We start from the raw sequence: 17,121 nt of genomic DNA on the forward strand, positions 1-17,121 counted from the left end.
AATCAAAGCCTTGAATTTGCAGAGGATGGTTTTGTTAAGTACATGTACAACTCCCGTTATAAAGCGCCATACTGATGTCTGAAAAAAGATACTGTTAACCTTGATGGATTTAAAAATTGTACTACCAAAGTGTAGGAATTAAAGTGAAACCGTGAGGGCCATAGCAGATTTAAGGTTTCAGAGACACATATTCTCATACTTTTTGGGGTGCATTTGTTAACCTTTAGATTTAATCCTTGTAGATGTAATTACTTTTATGAAGTGCAGAGGTTTTAAAAAAAATACTAAGTTTTGTCTGCCAATGACACACTTAACAAAATGAATTCAGCATTATGAAATCAGACTTCATCTCAGGGACTTATTCCATTTTGTTGTCTTGTTGAATTTAAAGCAGAATTTGTTGGACTGTCTAGACATGAAAATTGTAAAAGACCAGAGTGAATAACTTGAAGGTTAGTTCAGTTCTTCTTAAAATACATAACAATAAAAAATAAGGTAGGTATACCTCCAGAGAGGTACAGTAAAAAATATTAAACATATTAAAAGGCATGTCAAACCTTGGTAAACAATAGTATAGTATAACCATGGGAATTAATTTATATTAATGTTGGGATATTCATTGTAAATCCTACACTGTAACCTTCTCTCTCACTCCATAGCTGGTGGTTCTCTCCAGGGTAGGATTATGGCCAGCCGATGGAGAGATGTTTCAAAGAATCTCACACACTGGTAGCCTGTGAAAAAAATGCTTTGCAATGCGAAGAAACAGTTCAGAAACAAAAACAATCACTAAATTGTTACTATCATTTTGTGGTTTATTTGAGGTTTATTTATTAATACCGCTGTCTTACTGTACAGACACAGTGGTCTTCTCCTTACCTGGGACTGCCATTCTTGCTAAATTGTTCTGTGTTTCTTAGATTAAACGAAAGGCTAGTCCATTACGCCAAGCCTCATGAACCATTGCTCTTGTTTGAGAAAGCAAAACTGGGCGACTTTCACCCATGCTGTTAATATTTCATATTTCAGTGTGAGACACAGAGAAACAGTGAACTTTCATTGACAGATTGCCAAGGTTGTTTTCTGGTAAGAGCCTGACAGGAAGCATACACAGTACAGTGCATCACTGTTTGGAAAGCTGCGTGCCGATGCAGCTGGAACGATCAGCAGTGTTCTGGGGGTCGGAAATTCAGCTAGTTATTGCAGGAGGCTCCTTTCTTCAGAAAGTCAGTCCTTTTGAAGCTACTATTGGTCAGCTGAGTGCCTGCATTTCCACTTTGCTGGTTAATCGTTAACTTGTTCTTAAAACATTGAACTTGATTTGAGGCAGGATAAGGACTGTAAAATAATCTGAGACAACAGCAGCTGCTTAGTGCAAGAAACCATAACATGGCCCAGAGAGAGGGAAACTACTATGGGAAACATGGTAAGCATTTCTGTGATTTACTGAAACTGAACTGTGCAGGAACGTTGCAAGTTGTAGCCTAACTAGCCTTGAAACAATATGGTTAAAGTGCACTAGTTGCTCTGGATTTTTTTTTTTTATGCAATTTAGTTTGTTGTTTTGTAAAGCTATGAGAGCATTACTGTAATGTTTAGCTCTTGGTAGCCATACATGTAATTGTAAAGTCAATTTTACTGAAGTTGGTGATGTTTCTGGTGTAATGAAGTATATTTTGCTCATTGAAATGTTTCTCTTAATGTATTTCTTTTCAGTTCTGATATATTCCCGTGTTATACCGACCATTCTGATTGAACTGTGGTTGACAGGACATATTTTCACAGTATTACAGTTATGCTGTAGAAAAATATGAAAAGTAATTTGTTAACTGAAATTTATGACAACTACTGTTCTGTGTCATGTGAAGACAGAGAAAAGGGTGCAAGACAAGACATAACATGTCAAAAGAAACATATCACTATTATAACACATTTATTTTCAAAAACAAATAAGGTATATAAATGATGGACATTGACGAAATGTTTTTGGTTTCTTTTTAATCACTCAATCATTCATCCTTGACCATGACTTAATCACCTTATTAGTGAGACAGTTGATCAGCTGTTGAATTGCAAGCTTGAATAAAAGCAATAAAGAAAATCACAGAAAAAAAAACAAGTCTACCGGATGCCATAATAGAAGTAATGGATTTTGAAATGTCACATTTTACTTTTGTTAAATATGGAAAACTACAAAATTATATGTAATTCGATATGATATTGTTAACGTGACATTATTCAGCAGGTTTCATTCAACTTTATGAATCAAAATTAGTTAATTCAGACTGTTGAATTTCACCACTGTGTTATGCCATAATATTGGAAAACTGTGTCCCAATAATACATTTACATATTAAATATAAATTGTTGCTGTATCAAGTCAGACCAGCTGAGTTCTGCGAAATCAGTAGGGAAGGTCGACCCAGTTAAACACAATGCTGCACACTGTTTATCTGTGTTCCACAGACACTGTGATTGCCACTGGAGGTCACCCTGTCTATCTGCACAGACATTTTACAACTCGCATAACAGCTAATGCATTCTTTTTAGACAGATCTTTACAAAGTTAACACTGATTAATCTGTTCTGCAAACATTTGCAGTTCCATTTAACAGTTGGATACAGTACAGCAGGACTGGCTTGGTCTTATTTGAACAAACTTTTGATTGATTGAATAATTATAATAAATTAAATCCCAGCTATATCCATGCATGGTCATTAAACAGCCTGGGCCTCTGCTGTGTTTACATTTCACTCTCAATCCCTGTTTCTTTGCCTAACTTGACTGTTCATAGCATTGCTGGCAATGGAATAATGTCTGCCTGCAGTATGTTATTTAACATTTTAAAAAAGCTGTGAATTTAAATTGCTATTGAACTCCCCTACAAGACGACACTAGCAAGTTCATCTTAAGTTTAATATTGTTTTGATTGTGGCACTAATTAGAAATACTGGGATGTGTGTCCTCTCCATAAAGGCTCAGTAAACGTGATCAGTTCTTAAATATTGCTCCTGCATAGAAGAAATCCATTCTATTTTCATATATCACTTTATCCAATGCTGAATTTACAAATACTAAATGAAACTAAAATTCACTTCAAGACTTCTAGTTTAAATGTTTGTCATTGAGGAAGACATTGAAAAAGGCTTCTCATCAAATCGTTGGTCATTGAGTTTTAGTTTCTTTTAGTATTTATACATATAGCACTTCATCTCTCATTTAGTGCCTAATATAAAATGTAAGAAAGATATGTCACATAGGCTTCTGTTAGTATGCCAGGCCAAACAGATTTAATATGAGCCCCTGGTCTAAATCTGTAGCACAGGAGTCAGGTTCTGTAGGCTTGGGGCTCTGCAATGAAACACTCGGTCAAACAGCAGGTTCAGTGAGAAGAATAGCTTCTGTAAACACCAGGGAGCTACTCTGGGGTGTAGATTGATTTCCTGCAGAAAAACAAATGCCCTGGACCATGTGCAGTGTTCATGTTTTTAAACGTGAGCTGCAGAATTTTCAAACTGATACCCTACCCGACACAAAAGAAGCCTCACCTTTCCCATTTGTATGTTAGTGCACGGCTCCCCTTGTCAGTGTCTGCTGAAGCGTTTCTGAGTATGATCCCAGTTTACCTCTGGACTTACAGGTTTGTGACAGCTTCAGGTTTGATTTGGTTGTCAGGTTTGCCAGGACTACAAGCCCACATTACAGTACATTAGAACTGCATCAGAGGTGGTTTGCGAAGCTCACAGTCAATATATACGGTACTCTCCGGGTAATTTTAAAAGGTAATAATCGTCTCTGAGCTTTTATTTTCTTTCTGCATACTATCAGAAAGGTTTAGTGGAAGCAATAACACAGAGGCTGTACGCATGCATGTGTGTAGTGCTACAGTAGCATGTGTTTAAATGTGATATGTACTTGAGAGATAATGAGTAATATCAAGCAATTCCCTCACAGTACACTGTGAGATAATGAAGAGTGGAATCAAATACCTATATACTGTACTGAATATAGTACAGTATATAGGAGAGAGAGTCCGATATCTTTAGCAATGTTGTTTAACACTTCAAAAAAAAAAAAAAAATTCTAATGGTCATAAAACTGATTTGAGTAAATTTCTTACAGTATTTAAAAGCCCCATACTGTGTTACAGAGGACTAATGCTATGCAAGTTTACCAGGAAAAGATGTTCACCGTACACAGGGTTAGAGATTTAGAACACAGCATGTTGTAGTGAGTGGTGTAATAAATCCTAACTGGATTTTTTGGCCCTCCAGCCTATAGGTCTATGGGTCTCTACAAATAACAAATGCAGCTGTGTCTGAATTTCAGCAGATGAGAAAATCTTCTCCTGAACCTGTTTCTAGTAATCAATTACTTCAAATGCCCACAGGTAGCAAAATGTACTTCTAACTCCAGACAACATATTAATCAGGCTATTATTTGTGATAGCTCTACAAATATGCTCTCTGAGGGGGTCTTCTTGCTGCATGGAGGACTGTTGCATGTTCTTTGCTGCCTTCGGTTTGCTAAAGGTCAGGGGGGAACCTGCTTATTTAATTGGATTCACTTCAGGTAGTTATCCTGTATTTTCGAAGCCTAGCTGTTTTGCGTTATTTTTGTTCCCTCAGATTATGCTTGTCTTTGTTGTTATACTTAAAAAAAAAAAAATGATACTTTGCTGAGTGTCAACAGCCAAAAGAAGAGGAAAAGTCATTTCTCTTGAAACCTTTTAGAGAAAACATCTTTGTTTTCTCTAAAAGGTTTTGCCTATTGTGTTTTGGGACTATCTGTTATTCTGTAACTCAAGTCAGTGATACAGGGGAGTGGGGGGGGGGGGCTGTTGTGGGTTTCTGTTAACATTAATTAACACATTTATTCATCTGAAACCCTGTCATAAAAAAAATAAATAAATAATAATAATAATAATAATAATAAGATAGATACAGATTTTCTTGTCATAAGGGACACAAACAAAATAATGTATTAATTATTCATTTATTGCAGTACTTTAAACTGCATTCATTATTTGTAATACAATATTACACAGAACAAATACTCACAATGTGGTAAAAAGCTGTTCTCTGGACTCTCTGGATATTCACAGACAGGACATCCATGGGTCCAGAGAGTATGTGAGTAACTTGGTTTAAATGCATTGCATTATACACAACTCCACAGGGTTTATAGGAGAGAAATTCTTACTGGTGTTAACAGGAATGTCTTACTGGCAAACACAGGATTCACTTTGAGTCCAGAAGTCAAGTAAATTTGTGCCGTGACAGTACAAAAAAAAACAACAACATTATTATAAAAACACGGTTGAGTGCTGTTTCATACATAATGACGTATCAATGATGAAGACATTAGCCATAATGAGATGTATACTGGACTGAAAGTGGATCCTGTGTTTGCCAGTATGGCATACCTGCTAACACCTGTACGAATTCAACCCTGTGAAGTTTTGTATTTAAGCAGACAGTATATCCAATATCAGTGGTTTAGATAGGAATTTATGGCAAAGCAATGTACTGCTTCATAGGGAACTGGGGGCTTTATGTCCCCGGGTGTTCTGTTTTTCACAGAAACGTAACTGTGAAAACCAACCCCAGGAGTGCCTTTCAAGCTTTGTGTAGCCATCTGTGTTCTTGTTGTAAGCTCCTCCTTGCACATTGCTGTTTGTCAGTGTTGTTCTGCACAGCAGGCTTACCTGTTTGTTTTGTTGCTTACAGGTGAACCTCGCAAGTTCGACCCCGCATTCAAAGGGCCTATCCACAACAGGTATTACACACTTGTCTTGTTATTTTGTAGCTGGAAATCCTCTTTATACTGTGGCTTGGAATAGGGAATAGGATTCTTTTTATTCCACTCTACTCATTCAATCACTTTCCTTTTAAACAATGTTTCGTTATTCTTACACTCTTTCACTAACGCTTGCCAAGTGTGCTTCACAGGTATGTGGCAGCATGTGAAGTGCTTCCTGACTGAGCCACTAACCTATTTGGCATACTTGAAGACTGCAGGAACAAATCCAGACACGGGAACCAAAGAGCACAGTTTAATACAGCAGCAGGGAAGCAATTTACAGCTGCATACCAGTGAAGCTTGCTGTATATTAAAGTAACTACTGGTTTACTAACAATCACTTGAAACACATTCACTGGTTCCTTTCCAGTTTCCTGCTCAGTGGGCTCCATACAAAACAGCATAGTTATTGTATACAGGGATTTGATTTTTCTAACAGTACATTTCATTGTTAACAATTTAATGTAGAATTTTACAATGTCCTATGCAGATTTGTGTGTGTGATATATATATATATATATATATATATATATATATATTATACCAGCATGACCATCTGAAAAACAGCATTATGTGGCTTAAAGCCAGTGTTGGAATCTGGGTAGTCATGGAGATGAATGGAACTAAACTGATCACATGGAGATTAAAAAGAACTATGTTCAAGAGAATAACAAAACAGAGGAAACAAAACAAAACCCTAAATAATTATTGTGCTGTACAGTGTGGGTTAGTAGATTGTCAAAATGCTTTATTAAGGATTTCTTGTCAGGAGGGTGGGGGTATTATTTTTTCAAGTTATGCCAATTATCTTCAAGGCATCATGGTAAAACACAACTATTTTAACATGAATAAAATAACTTTGCTGCCTTTTAGACACAGAAAAAATCACAAGCCACTTGTAGTGCTCTGGAGAGCTGCAAAACCTGCTCTATATCCCAGCAAGACACCCCCAGAGCAATGTTCATTAGTGGCAATTAGGGATTCAAATGACTTGTGCAAGTGACTGTTAAATGATCTTACCATTTATTTATTTTATTTATTTCTTAGCAGACGCCCTTATCCAGGGCGACTTACAACTGTTACAAGATATCACATTATTTTTACATACAATTACCCATTTATACAGTTGGGTTTTTACTGGAGCAATCTAGGTAAAGTACCTTGCTCAAGAGTACAACAGCAGTGTCCCCGACCAGGGATTGAACCCACAACCCTCTGGTCAAGAGTCCAGAGCCCTAACCACTACTCCACACTGCTGCTAGACTAAATCAAAACTCACAAAAGATTTAAATAGAGATAGGGGTGGCAAGATATTTGTTGCCGTGTTTACTACAAATGTAACTCCCACTGCAGTAACAGTGCAAATCAACAGCAGTTTCAAATTTTTACTGAAGTTTGCAAACTGTCAAATCTAGAAAACAGTGATGTTCTCTGCAGGTGAACAATACAGCACAACAGAATGGTCCCATAGTCTTTTCTTGCAGGTTCTGCTTTGATGCGAAATCTATGCAGAGGTGACTTCGAAATAAACCGGCAAGCATTTCAAATGTAAGTCTTTCTCTGTGTCTATATGGATGAAATACCTACGGCATCACAAGATACACTAGATCTAAAGAAACAATCCTTGAAGACATTGGGAAAGACCTACATTTCTAAATGTGTTTTTTTTTTTTAATTCTGGATAAGAGAGAAGTAACCTTGACAGAACCAGGTTATTCATTGTGTGTGTTCACCTCCCTAAGGGGTTTTATTGCAGTGTGAGGTCTGCTGGTTGTGATGTATGGATCTAGCAGCAGCAACGCATAAAGAACAGGAATCCCACATTTACAGAGCTAGCTGTCTGTCTCCCTGCAAGGAACAGAACCTTTTACAAAAGAAACAGTTAATTAAGGAAGCTGATTTTTATGGATCAAAGACAGTATAATAAAATGAAATCTTATAACAACTATCATCAACCTAAACAGTATTTCGAATTTGGTGCTTTATCACAGAAAATATTAAAAATATGTTAAATAATATGTTAAATAAAAAGTTTATTAAACCTGGAAAAAAGATTTTGGATTCTGAATGAATCGCAAGGACTTAAATGAATGTTTTTTTGATTTTATTTTTTTATCCAGATTGGATATTCTAAATTCTTTTCTCTTCATTCCATTGGCTTTATTAACTATGAAGTTATTAAAAGGGTCTTAAGTATGTAGTAATGATATTTTAACTCCTTGCACTGTGTAAACGCTGTTGTCCTGTTAGACTGCTCACTCTTATCAGTGACCTGGCATAGCTGTGGGAGCTGTGTGATGAATTACAGGGAGAGAGCTCCTACACCACTTTAGGAAATGATCTTTGTTGTAGCAGCCAAAGCTTAATATCCTAATTACAGATTTATAAGTGAGGTCAGTATGATCTCACCCAAGCTATAAATCAGAAAATGACTTCTGTTTATAGAAACTTGGGTGATAAATTATTAACACCGCAATGGTACTCAGCCTTAGAATTTACACACAATGAGCAGCACACATTTTAAGGTGACCTTCTCAATAGAGGTGTGAATCTGTTGCAGCGTACATCCCTGTGTTCACCCATTGATTCATAAAGAAGTGGTAGAAGTAACTGGCGTATTGCAACTTGCTAGCGTCTGATGCGTAGATTGGCGGGTGAAAAGATTCTATTTGCCTGATAGGGGAAATGGAGGTTGACCGGGAAGACTAAAACAGTTGTATCGCATAGTATACAGCACATCGAAACTAGCATCTGTTAAGTATAGAATTATTGTCATGGGAATAAAAGGAAGTAGTACAGCCAGCTTGTGAAATGTATGCATTGGTTGTTGGCTGCAGGAAAGGCACAGCTAGGTTGTAGGTGACATGCACAATGGCCACATTGTGAAGAAGAGACTCAAGGGTGAAGAAAAGGGCCAACTACAACTTTCCGATTTTACCCTCTCTCGTAAGAGAATTATTAGAACACAAAAGACATTGAAAAAGACTTCTCGTTGAGGACTTTTATTTTCCAGTTTTATTGTTGCTTACTGCTGTACTTGTAAGACTGTGTGAAGTAAAGGCTCCCCTAAATGCAATATATAAATAAATAAACAGCATGTTATTTGACAAATAGTAAAACTGCGCTTGTGCCTCTAATAAATCACAATCCCAACCACCATGGTTCAGCTTGCATTGTCTTACAGAGCGCATAAGAGGTAATTTATTAGACTACTATAAATCAAAGAAATAGCTCTTGGAGTCATTTTTCATGAAATCACTCGCCAGTCAAATTCCTACAGAGATAATCTTAACTCTTAGTTATACCACTTCGATACTTTTCTTCCAGCATTCGCTCTACAGTAGTATTTTAGGATTACATAGTCACCTATTGACAGCTTGTTATTGCATCGTTTACCACTGCACATACCTTGCCCTCAGAGAATTATTCAGGGAATATTTTGTCAAAATGCTTGACATTCCAGGGGCTCTCGAGTGGCGCATCCAGTAAAGGCGCTCCACGTGGAGTGCAGGATGTATCCTATAGTCTGGACGTCGCGAGTTCGAGTCCAGGCTATTCCTTTGCCGACCGAGGACAGGAGCTTCCAGGGGGCGGTGCTCAATTGGCCAAGCGCCGCCCGGGGGGAGGGAGGGTTAGGTCGGCCAGGATGTCCTCGGCTCACCGCGCACCAGCGACCCCTGTAGTCTGGCCGGGCGCCTGCGTGCTTGCCTGTAAGCTGCCCGAGAGCTGCGTTGACCTCCGACGCTGTAGCTCTTGGGTGGCTGCATGGTGAGTCCGCATTGTGAAAAAAAAGCAGTCGGCTGACAGCTCACGCTTCGGAGGACAGCGTGTGTTCGTCTTCGCCGTCCCGAGTCAGCGCAGGGGTGATAGCGGTGAGCTGAGCCTAAAAATAATTGGCCATTCTAAATTGGGGAGAAACTAATAAAAAATAATTGGCAATGACAAAATTACTAAAAAAAAAGTTAGATAATTGGCAAAGGCATACGATTCTGTGCCACATTGACAGGTATCAAGTGGATTTGTAATTGGATATGCACGTTTTGGGTATAGGACACAAAAAAGGTTATTGTTTAGCCATGTACAGTAATGTTAACTTACTGTGCCTTGCTAGTGTGTATACTCTCTATGTGGCCTGTATACCATTGCTCTTAATCTCATACTAACTACAGAAACTACTTGATCAATTTCATTTTCGTTTTGAAAGTTAATCCTGGTTTAGCACTTTTGTGGGCCCTAACAATTGAGGAAATACTGTTTATAATGTTAAACATACCCTTTTATTAGCATATTCAGACAGATAAATAGATGAATATGTTTCCCCAGGGTTTTTCCAGTTGGAAAAGCTGTCATTAACCAACTTTACTTCTTTTTCCCTGGACACTTGTGAGCCTTGTTATACGGAGGGTCTGTATGTCCCTGTGGAGGTCCTGTTTGGTAAAATGAGGGAGTCAAACTGATTCGGATGCCTCCAGTGCTGCTTAGGAACTTCTTTATTGTGCATAGTCCCTGAACGTAACGCTGTTGGATCTGAAGTCAGTGCTACTTGGCCTGGAAAACTGTTCTCAATCTGGGCTTCTGGGGCAAACTCGTATTTCCTTCCTGGAGAGTTGTCTGTATGATGCATATTGCTTAGATACACGGGAATGCTTCAGTCATCCAGCGCTTCACTTAAATCAGGAAAGACATTTATTTTTGTAGTGCTATAAAATAAATGTGTTTAAGTTTTCCATATACTTAACGGAAAAACTGACAAAAATTGGACATTTAAAAATCTAACATGAAATACTGTACTACTATTATGGCTTCCGGTAGACTTTTGCGATATCATTTTGTAGTTTCTTTGATTACATGATGTTAAATAAGAGATCTAAATTATGTTCGGATAGTGTTATTTTTTTTTTTTTAATTCTCAATCCTAGAATTCTAGGGGATGCAAAAATTTTTGGCCCTAGCTGTAGTTTCTGTTTGGCCACTTGGGGGACAGTGTTTAGAGATTCTAGAGAAGCTGGATCCTCTTTATCTTTTAGAATAAGGATTTGTAATAATGTTGGTTATTCTATTAATCACCATTGAAACATGCACAAAGTAGCATGGTGGAAGGGTGTTGAAGTTACTTAAATGTTTGTACATTTTTGGGTAAATAGTGTGCCAAAATTTATTTTATTATCAGCAGTTGGTAGTATAAAGATCTGTATTATTTATGAATCTTTAATTCGCTAGAAATGCTAAAACATTTTTCATCTACTACAACATATTTTATCCCAGACTTTAACTTAATCCTAATCCTAAAATCACTATCAGATTTAAAAATTGCAGTTCAGGCATGCATTGCTCGATTGAAATAAAGTTCTCTATGCAGCAGATGCTATTCAAATTGTGGATTCACCCAGTGCATTTAGTAATGGACGAATCTACAAACCTGCATGTCATAAGAACATAAGAAGAACATAAGAAAGTTTACAAACGAGAGGAGGCCATTCGGCCCATCTTGCTCGTTTGGTTGTTAGTAGTTTATTGATCCCAGACTCTCATCTAGCAGCTTCTTGAAGGATCCTAGGGTTACATTACTGGGGAGTTGGTTCCAGACCCTCACAATTCTCTGTGTAAAAAAGTGCCTCCTATTTTCTGTTCTGAATGCCTCAAGATGAATTACTGAATCTCAGATTCATGGGTGAGGATGCTTCTAAAAGGTCTAAATTATATAGCAGTCCTTTTATAGTCCAGGGCCACTGGCTGTTATATTGTATTAGCTTCTGTTTCAAGGGAAAGGCAAAGTATAAAATTATATACTTTGCTGGGACATCAGAGCTTGACTTTTATGTGACATTTAACAGCAGTACTTTTCTGCTGCTCTAGCATCATAAATGTCATAATTTTGCTGCATTTTACAAAAAAAATGCCAGCACCATGAAAAAAACCCAAAATAAAACACATTCATTCTGTCTGACAGTAGCTAGCAATACTCTTTTCAAATGGAAGAGGCTCTTGGAAGTTGCTATGATTGGCATTACCACGTAAAGGGTTGATCCTCTAGGTTAAGATATCATATTGGTGCCCCCCCCCCCCCCCCCCGAGTGTCTCACCTTTTAAGGACGCCCACTCAACCTTCACTTCTCCTGAGCTGTGTGGGGAATTGCTGTGGTGAGAGAACATAATTGGCCATTCTACATTGAGGAGAAAATCAGGGTTAAATAACTGGGCGGATATTGATATTGATGTGCCGCAAATCAATGCTCCTTTATCTGACTTTATCAGTGGAGCAGTGAAGCATTGGAGTTTATTTGTTCTGTATCTTTAGTGTAAGTTAAAGCCATGAATTATGTTGCACTTCACTGCATAAAAAAAGAAAAATCAAGATTTAGTCGATAGCATAAATGATGACCAAAGCTGTTAGAATATGTAGTTCGATCCAGATGTGTCGACTGCAATGAAAACTATAACATAACACTACTGACCTGCAATTACAGGGTGCTGTCATAGGAAGACATATGATGACCTATGATCAATGTAAGCTATATTGAAAAATGCAGCATTTAAAGTGCTAGCATGCCACAATTTTTCATTGTTCTTCAATAGCTTTGCTTCATGTGCACTTAACTGAATATAAAAAACTGAATGTTGAATCTCAAATTGCTGTTATCGGCACAGCACAACACAGTACAGAGGAACTGCTGTCTGAATGCTCTGTGTTGCTGTTATCCCAATCTGCTACATTCCCATTGCAACATAACTGCACTTGTTTTACATATGTTTCTAACAAACCTTTGCTTGCATTACACACAAGGGAACCTGCAATGTAGTGAAGCTCAAGCTTAGGGAGAATCAGGGGTCACCGAAAAACAATCAGCAAGTGAAAATTGACTTTTAGTTGCTCAGAGGCATTTTGTTCTTGCTGAGAATTCTTCAACACATGTTTCTGCCTCTTGGTCCCTATCTTCCTCCTCTTTTCTTGCTATTCTGGATCAATACGTTGCGCTCCAGGCTGGTTTCATTTTGATTCTCAGCAGGAGCCATGAGTGTGGCTGGATAGCGGGGTTCTCTGTGAACAGATGAAGACAGAGCAAACTTAGCATCTTAGGTGGAGAGATCATGATGTTTTATTCTGTCAGGGTGATTCTTTAATGATCAGGGGTTCCCAGGTCTACCCGCTATATGCTAAAAAATATATACATATATATAATTAGCATAATTGTCCTTTATGTGCTTACATATGACCATTGTCATGAACTATTTAATTCAGCAAGTCCTAAAGCAATCCCGGTTTTTGTATTAATGTGCCTTGGAGTATATTAGATTAAAGTTGTGTTAGAAAGTGCTCGTTCATTTTTACAATACTAAAGTGTTCCACAGTATTGTGCACTGCCCAGTAGAGTAGCATAGTAACGTTCAATGATTTTTTTAGACTGTAAATTGCGCTTTAGGTCCATAACCATGAATTTATTGGGGTTTTTGAATAATTCCTCAACCAACCTTAAACTTAAAAAAAAAGTATTTACTAGAAAAAATATACTAGATTGTAAATTTTTGCCTAAACCATATATGTATAGTGGTAATCCTCCGTAACTAATAACCACTCAATAGTGCCAAATTTTTTTAAACGTTTGTGTGACAGAGAAAGAATGATTCTTGGTGTTAGATCTCCCTCCTGACCTGCGAGGGTGCTGTGTAACGGGAACAGAGTACCCTGGAATGGATGGCCCGACAATTCATTCCCAGGGTTCGGCGGAAGTCGGCCATCTAGAAAGGGGGCGGAGCTACGGTACACTAAATCATTGACCCGGAAGGTTAACGGCGTGGCATCCACAGATTGGAGGAGCGAGTGTACTCGTTAACCAAGGGGTCATGGTTGACGGTATATAAAGGGGACGTAGTGATGTGATCTGTCCCTTATGATGGTTACGCTGAAACCAGAAGGACCTGTGCTTTGATTATAGAGAGCCGTGAGTGTTTTGTCAGTCTGTCTAAAACTCCGGAGCTGTTGCTTAGCTTAGGGCCAGCACTAAAACCGGACAACACTGCACATTGTATCACGGATAACTTGTACTTCACCGCGAGCACTACAGCACTTGCTTTGGACTTGTGGCCGTGTTTATGTTTTGTGTGTATGTACTGGATTATTGTTATTATATACAGGACTGCAACCCATAATTATCCACTGCGGAATACGCATCGCTGTGTACTGCCAGCCCTCCTTTTGTTTACTGTTTGGTTATCAGACCGTTTGGATTTACAAAATAAAACAGAAACCATTTCACCTGTACTTTGTTGTCTGTCATTCATTGTTGGATTACTGCACCTGCACTGCACCTGCTCTACACCTGCGCACTAATTACCACTTTGCCACAGTTTGTCATTAGAATTTTAGTATTTCTGTAAAGGTAATCCCCTATTTAATTTGTAGGGCCCTATTTTTCAAATACGAACACAATAATGAACCATTCTGTAATTGTGACTGCTTCATTTTCCCCTTGTCCAATTACATTTAAGTATATATTGCCATAAAACTGGGTTCTTTTTAAATACAGCCATTTTAAATACAGCCCAGTAAGAGACAGTGACAAGTTGAGCCCATAGGGCCCAATTCAGTTAACATGTTTTAGTAACAAACTGAGCAAATAAATGTTGAACTGCAGAGGCCTAGAGCCTGTCTACCGGGATGGATGTGCTTTCCTACTAAACTGCTATTACCTCCCTAATCAGCTACAGTTAGTCTTCCACACTCAAAAGTCCCCTGACCATTTCCCAACTTCATGGCTTTTTCTGTCTCTCTTTATTCTTATTATATCCATCAAGCATGTTACTTGACACTGCAGACGGAATGCTAAGATTTACAGTCCCTCACAAGTCATTTTTATACTAAGCCTAGCACTGGGGCTGGCTCACAACTCTGTTACATCCTATACATGATACTGCTTTGTTTAGTGCCTTTGTTAGATCATTTACGAAGACTGTGTTCGTGTTAGGTTCTATGAGGAAGGAGGGATCATTATCTCTTGTGGTTATTATAAGGTGCTCTTTAGTGGACCTGACTGAGTGGTCAGAAGGTCAAAATGAGACCATTGCTTTACAATACACTATTATTTGTGCAAGGAGAATCAAACAAAACAAGTACCGTAGTAGCAAGCTCGGGCAGAAAATCTGCACTGGTATTGCTGAGGAGTACCATTGGAACTGGACTTGGGCTCTGCATAACTGACTAACTTGTCAGCAGATAATGTTTTAACCCTAAACTGTAGACCAAGGCCTGGACTGGACAGAATCACACTGGTTTGGGGTAGTTTCCCAGTTGTAGGGCTCTCCATACCGTGATCGTTGAGTTCCTTTAAAGAAACTTCCCCATAGACGCTGTAATGAGTTTCAGCATTCTTTATTTAAAGAAAGGATCAGTGTTGTTTATTTTGTCTGCACGGATCTGTAGCCTTCTGAAAATGGGACGGCAAAGCATTTTTTCAGTGTATATGTGAAAAGGCTACATAGTCGAAACTTGATTCCCAATTGAGATTCAGTGTGTGATAAACCTAACCTTGTTGTTATGTATGCATGTACTGTATTGCATAACAAGGGTGAAAAACATAGAACAAACAACACTGTGTCCAGAACAAAAAAACACAATCTGATTATTTAATTCACGCCTTACGGCTTTCACAGGGATTTTTGGTGGTAAAAGTGAATCGGATTCTTGCTAATGGAAAACAAAATGTTTGTCTAACAATTCATCAGAAGTATTTTTTTTTTTCACAAAGAAATGAAAGGACTGGCAGTATGTTGTCATGTGAAAGATAAATGCTGTAAAAGCACAATAAATTGATTCAGAACTACAGGAAGTAGATAACCATCGTAATGCAGGTTTTGTTGTAGTTGTACTGTACTGTATTACAGATGGACTGTTTTGTTTTTTTTATCTGTTGCACCGTCTTTGTGATTTTTTATATGCAAGCAGTTCTTTCATTGTTATGTGATGTGCTGCAATCAGGGAATTGCAGCCAAAACATGGAAGTAAATACAAAATAATCTATTTTGTTCCTCAAAGGAAATCTGCTTATTTCCAGCTCCAAGTAAAGATCAGGACTATTTGTCCTGCACGGTACAGTCACAGTGAACAGTGCCAGCAACAGCATCTGATGAATATTAGCCAGCTTGTGATTCCTTACTACTGGCCATGACCTGGTGCCTGATTTTCAGTATATCCTGATCCCTGGAGCTGAAGGACAGTTAATCACACTGCTTTCGAAAGGAACGTTTGGCTTGGTGACTCAAGGACAGGGAATTCTGCTTTGAATTCAAACAATCAGGCTTCTTATATTTTATTTAGGAGGAAACTGCACTGTAGCTATCACTTGAAGAGGAGTGTAAGTTAACAATGATGAGTCCAAGTTAAAAAGCTTGTGGAAGTGCACCATCCTGTTTTGGTGGATAAGATTTATTTCTGTTTTGATAACATTTTGTTTAATAAGCTGTGTTTACTTTATGTTGTTGAGAAGAAAACTGTATCGCGTGGGAGGGTATTTTAATGGCTTTTTATTTCAGCAATACTTGCAGCCATTTTTATGAACTCATTTCCAAGCCTGTATTTTTGGTCTTGGGGTGAAAACCGAGAATCATTTTCAGAGAGTCCCACACTTACATTTCAACTTTTCCACTTACTTCTCAAAGCGACCAAAAATTGTGTTTTTCTAAAAGGAGTGTTAAAGTACTGCTTTGATTTAATGATAACCCGTACTTTACCACTTAACCTGTTAGTGTTGAAAAAGAACATTTTAAACATGAAACGGGTATCTCACACTGCTAAACCTACCCGGTGCAGTGAAATGCTGAATGCTTGTACAGCCCTGAGGGCCCAGTGGATTGTGGAGGCCTTAATGGAAACAGGCAGAGCATTACAAAATGACAGAGCCTATTGATTGTGTCACTTTCAAGAACTTTCCATTTGACCCTTTCACAAACCTGGGGTTTCATCTCACCCAAGTTTTCTTGAAAAATATTTTGTATTAAAGACAATAATTACGAAAAAAACAAACCCGCTAACAAACTGCAGAGCTTTCCTCTGAAATAATCACTGTTCCAGTTAACCTTTCTAAACTTAAGCACTCTGGGTTAAACTTTTAAAGAAGAACAAGGTGATTCTGTTTGTTCAGGATTTAATGATCTAATTTTACCTGTTAAACCTTGAGCAGAATGGCCATCCAGGACATTGATTGGACACTCCTTTTTTCAAGTTGCCATCAAGCCATTTTCCAAACCTGCCCCATCCCTCCATTTTTTTCAGTTTATGCCACTGCCCCCCCCCCCCCCCCCCCTCCATCCTATTGAAACAGAAC

The 17,121-nt window shown here is 38.2% G+C and overlaps 1 protein-coding gene across 11 annotated transcripts in view; it reads left to right on the plus strand.

Annotated features, from left to right (window-relative positions):
* LOC117410662 (choline transporter-like protein 5) overlaps positions 1–17,121 on the plus strand; it is a 71,607-nt gene that overhangs the window by 28,774 nt on the left and 25,712 nt on the right. For 8 of the 11 annotated variants that reach the window (XR_009329655.1, XM_034017430.3, XM_034017398.3 and 5 more), the window contains exon 2: positions 5,731–5,779. The exons of 1 other annotated variant lie outside the window; for it this stretch is intronic. Coding sequence is in view for 9 of the 10 variants with exons in the window: in XM_034017430.3 (XP_033873321.3) it covers positions 5,731–5,779 (49 nt within the window). In the remaining variant the exon portion in view is untranslated. Of the gene's footprint in view, positions 1–1,151; positions 1,427–5,730; positions 5,780–17,121 lie in introns of those variants that run through there. 2 more of the 11 variants (XM_034017391.3, XM_059031613.1) reach the window with 1 other exon arrangement.

This window comes from Acipenser ruthenus, chromosome 10 (genome assembly GCF_902713425.1).
Source record: "Acipenser ruthenus chromosome 10, fAciRut3.2 maternal haplotype, whole genome shotgun sequence".
Lineage (NCBI taxonomy): Eukaryota > Metazoa > Chordata > Actinopteri > Acipenseriformes > Acipenseridae > Acipenser > Acipenser ruthenus.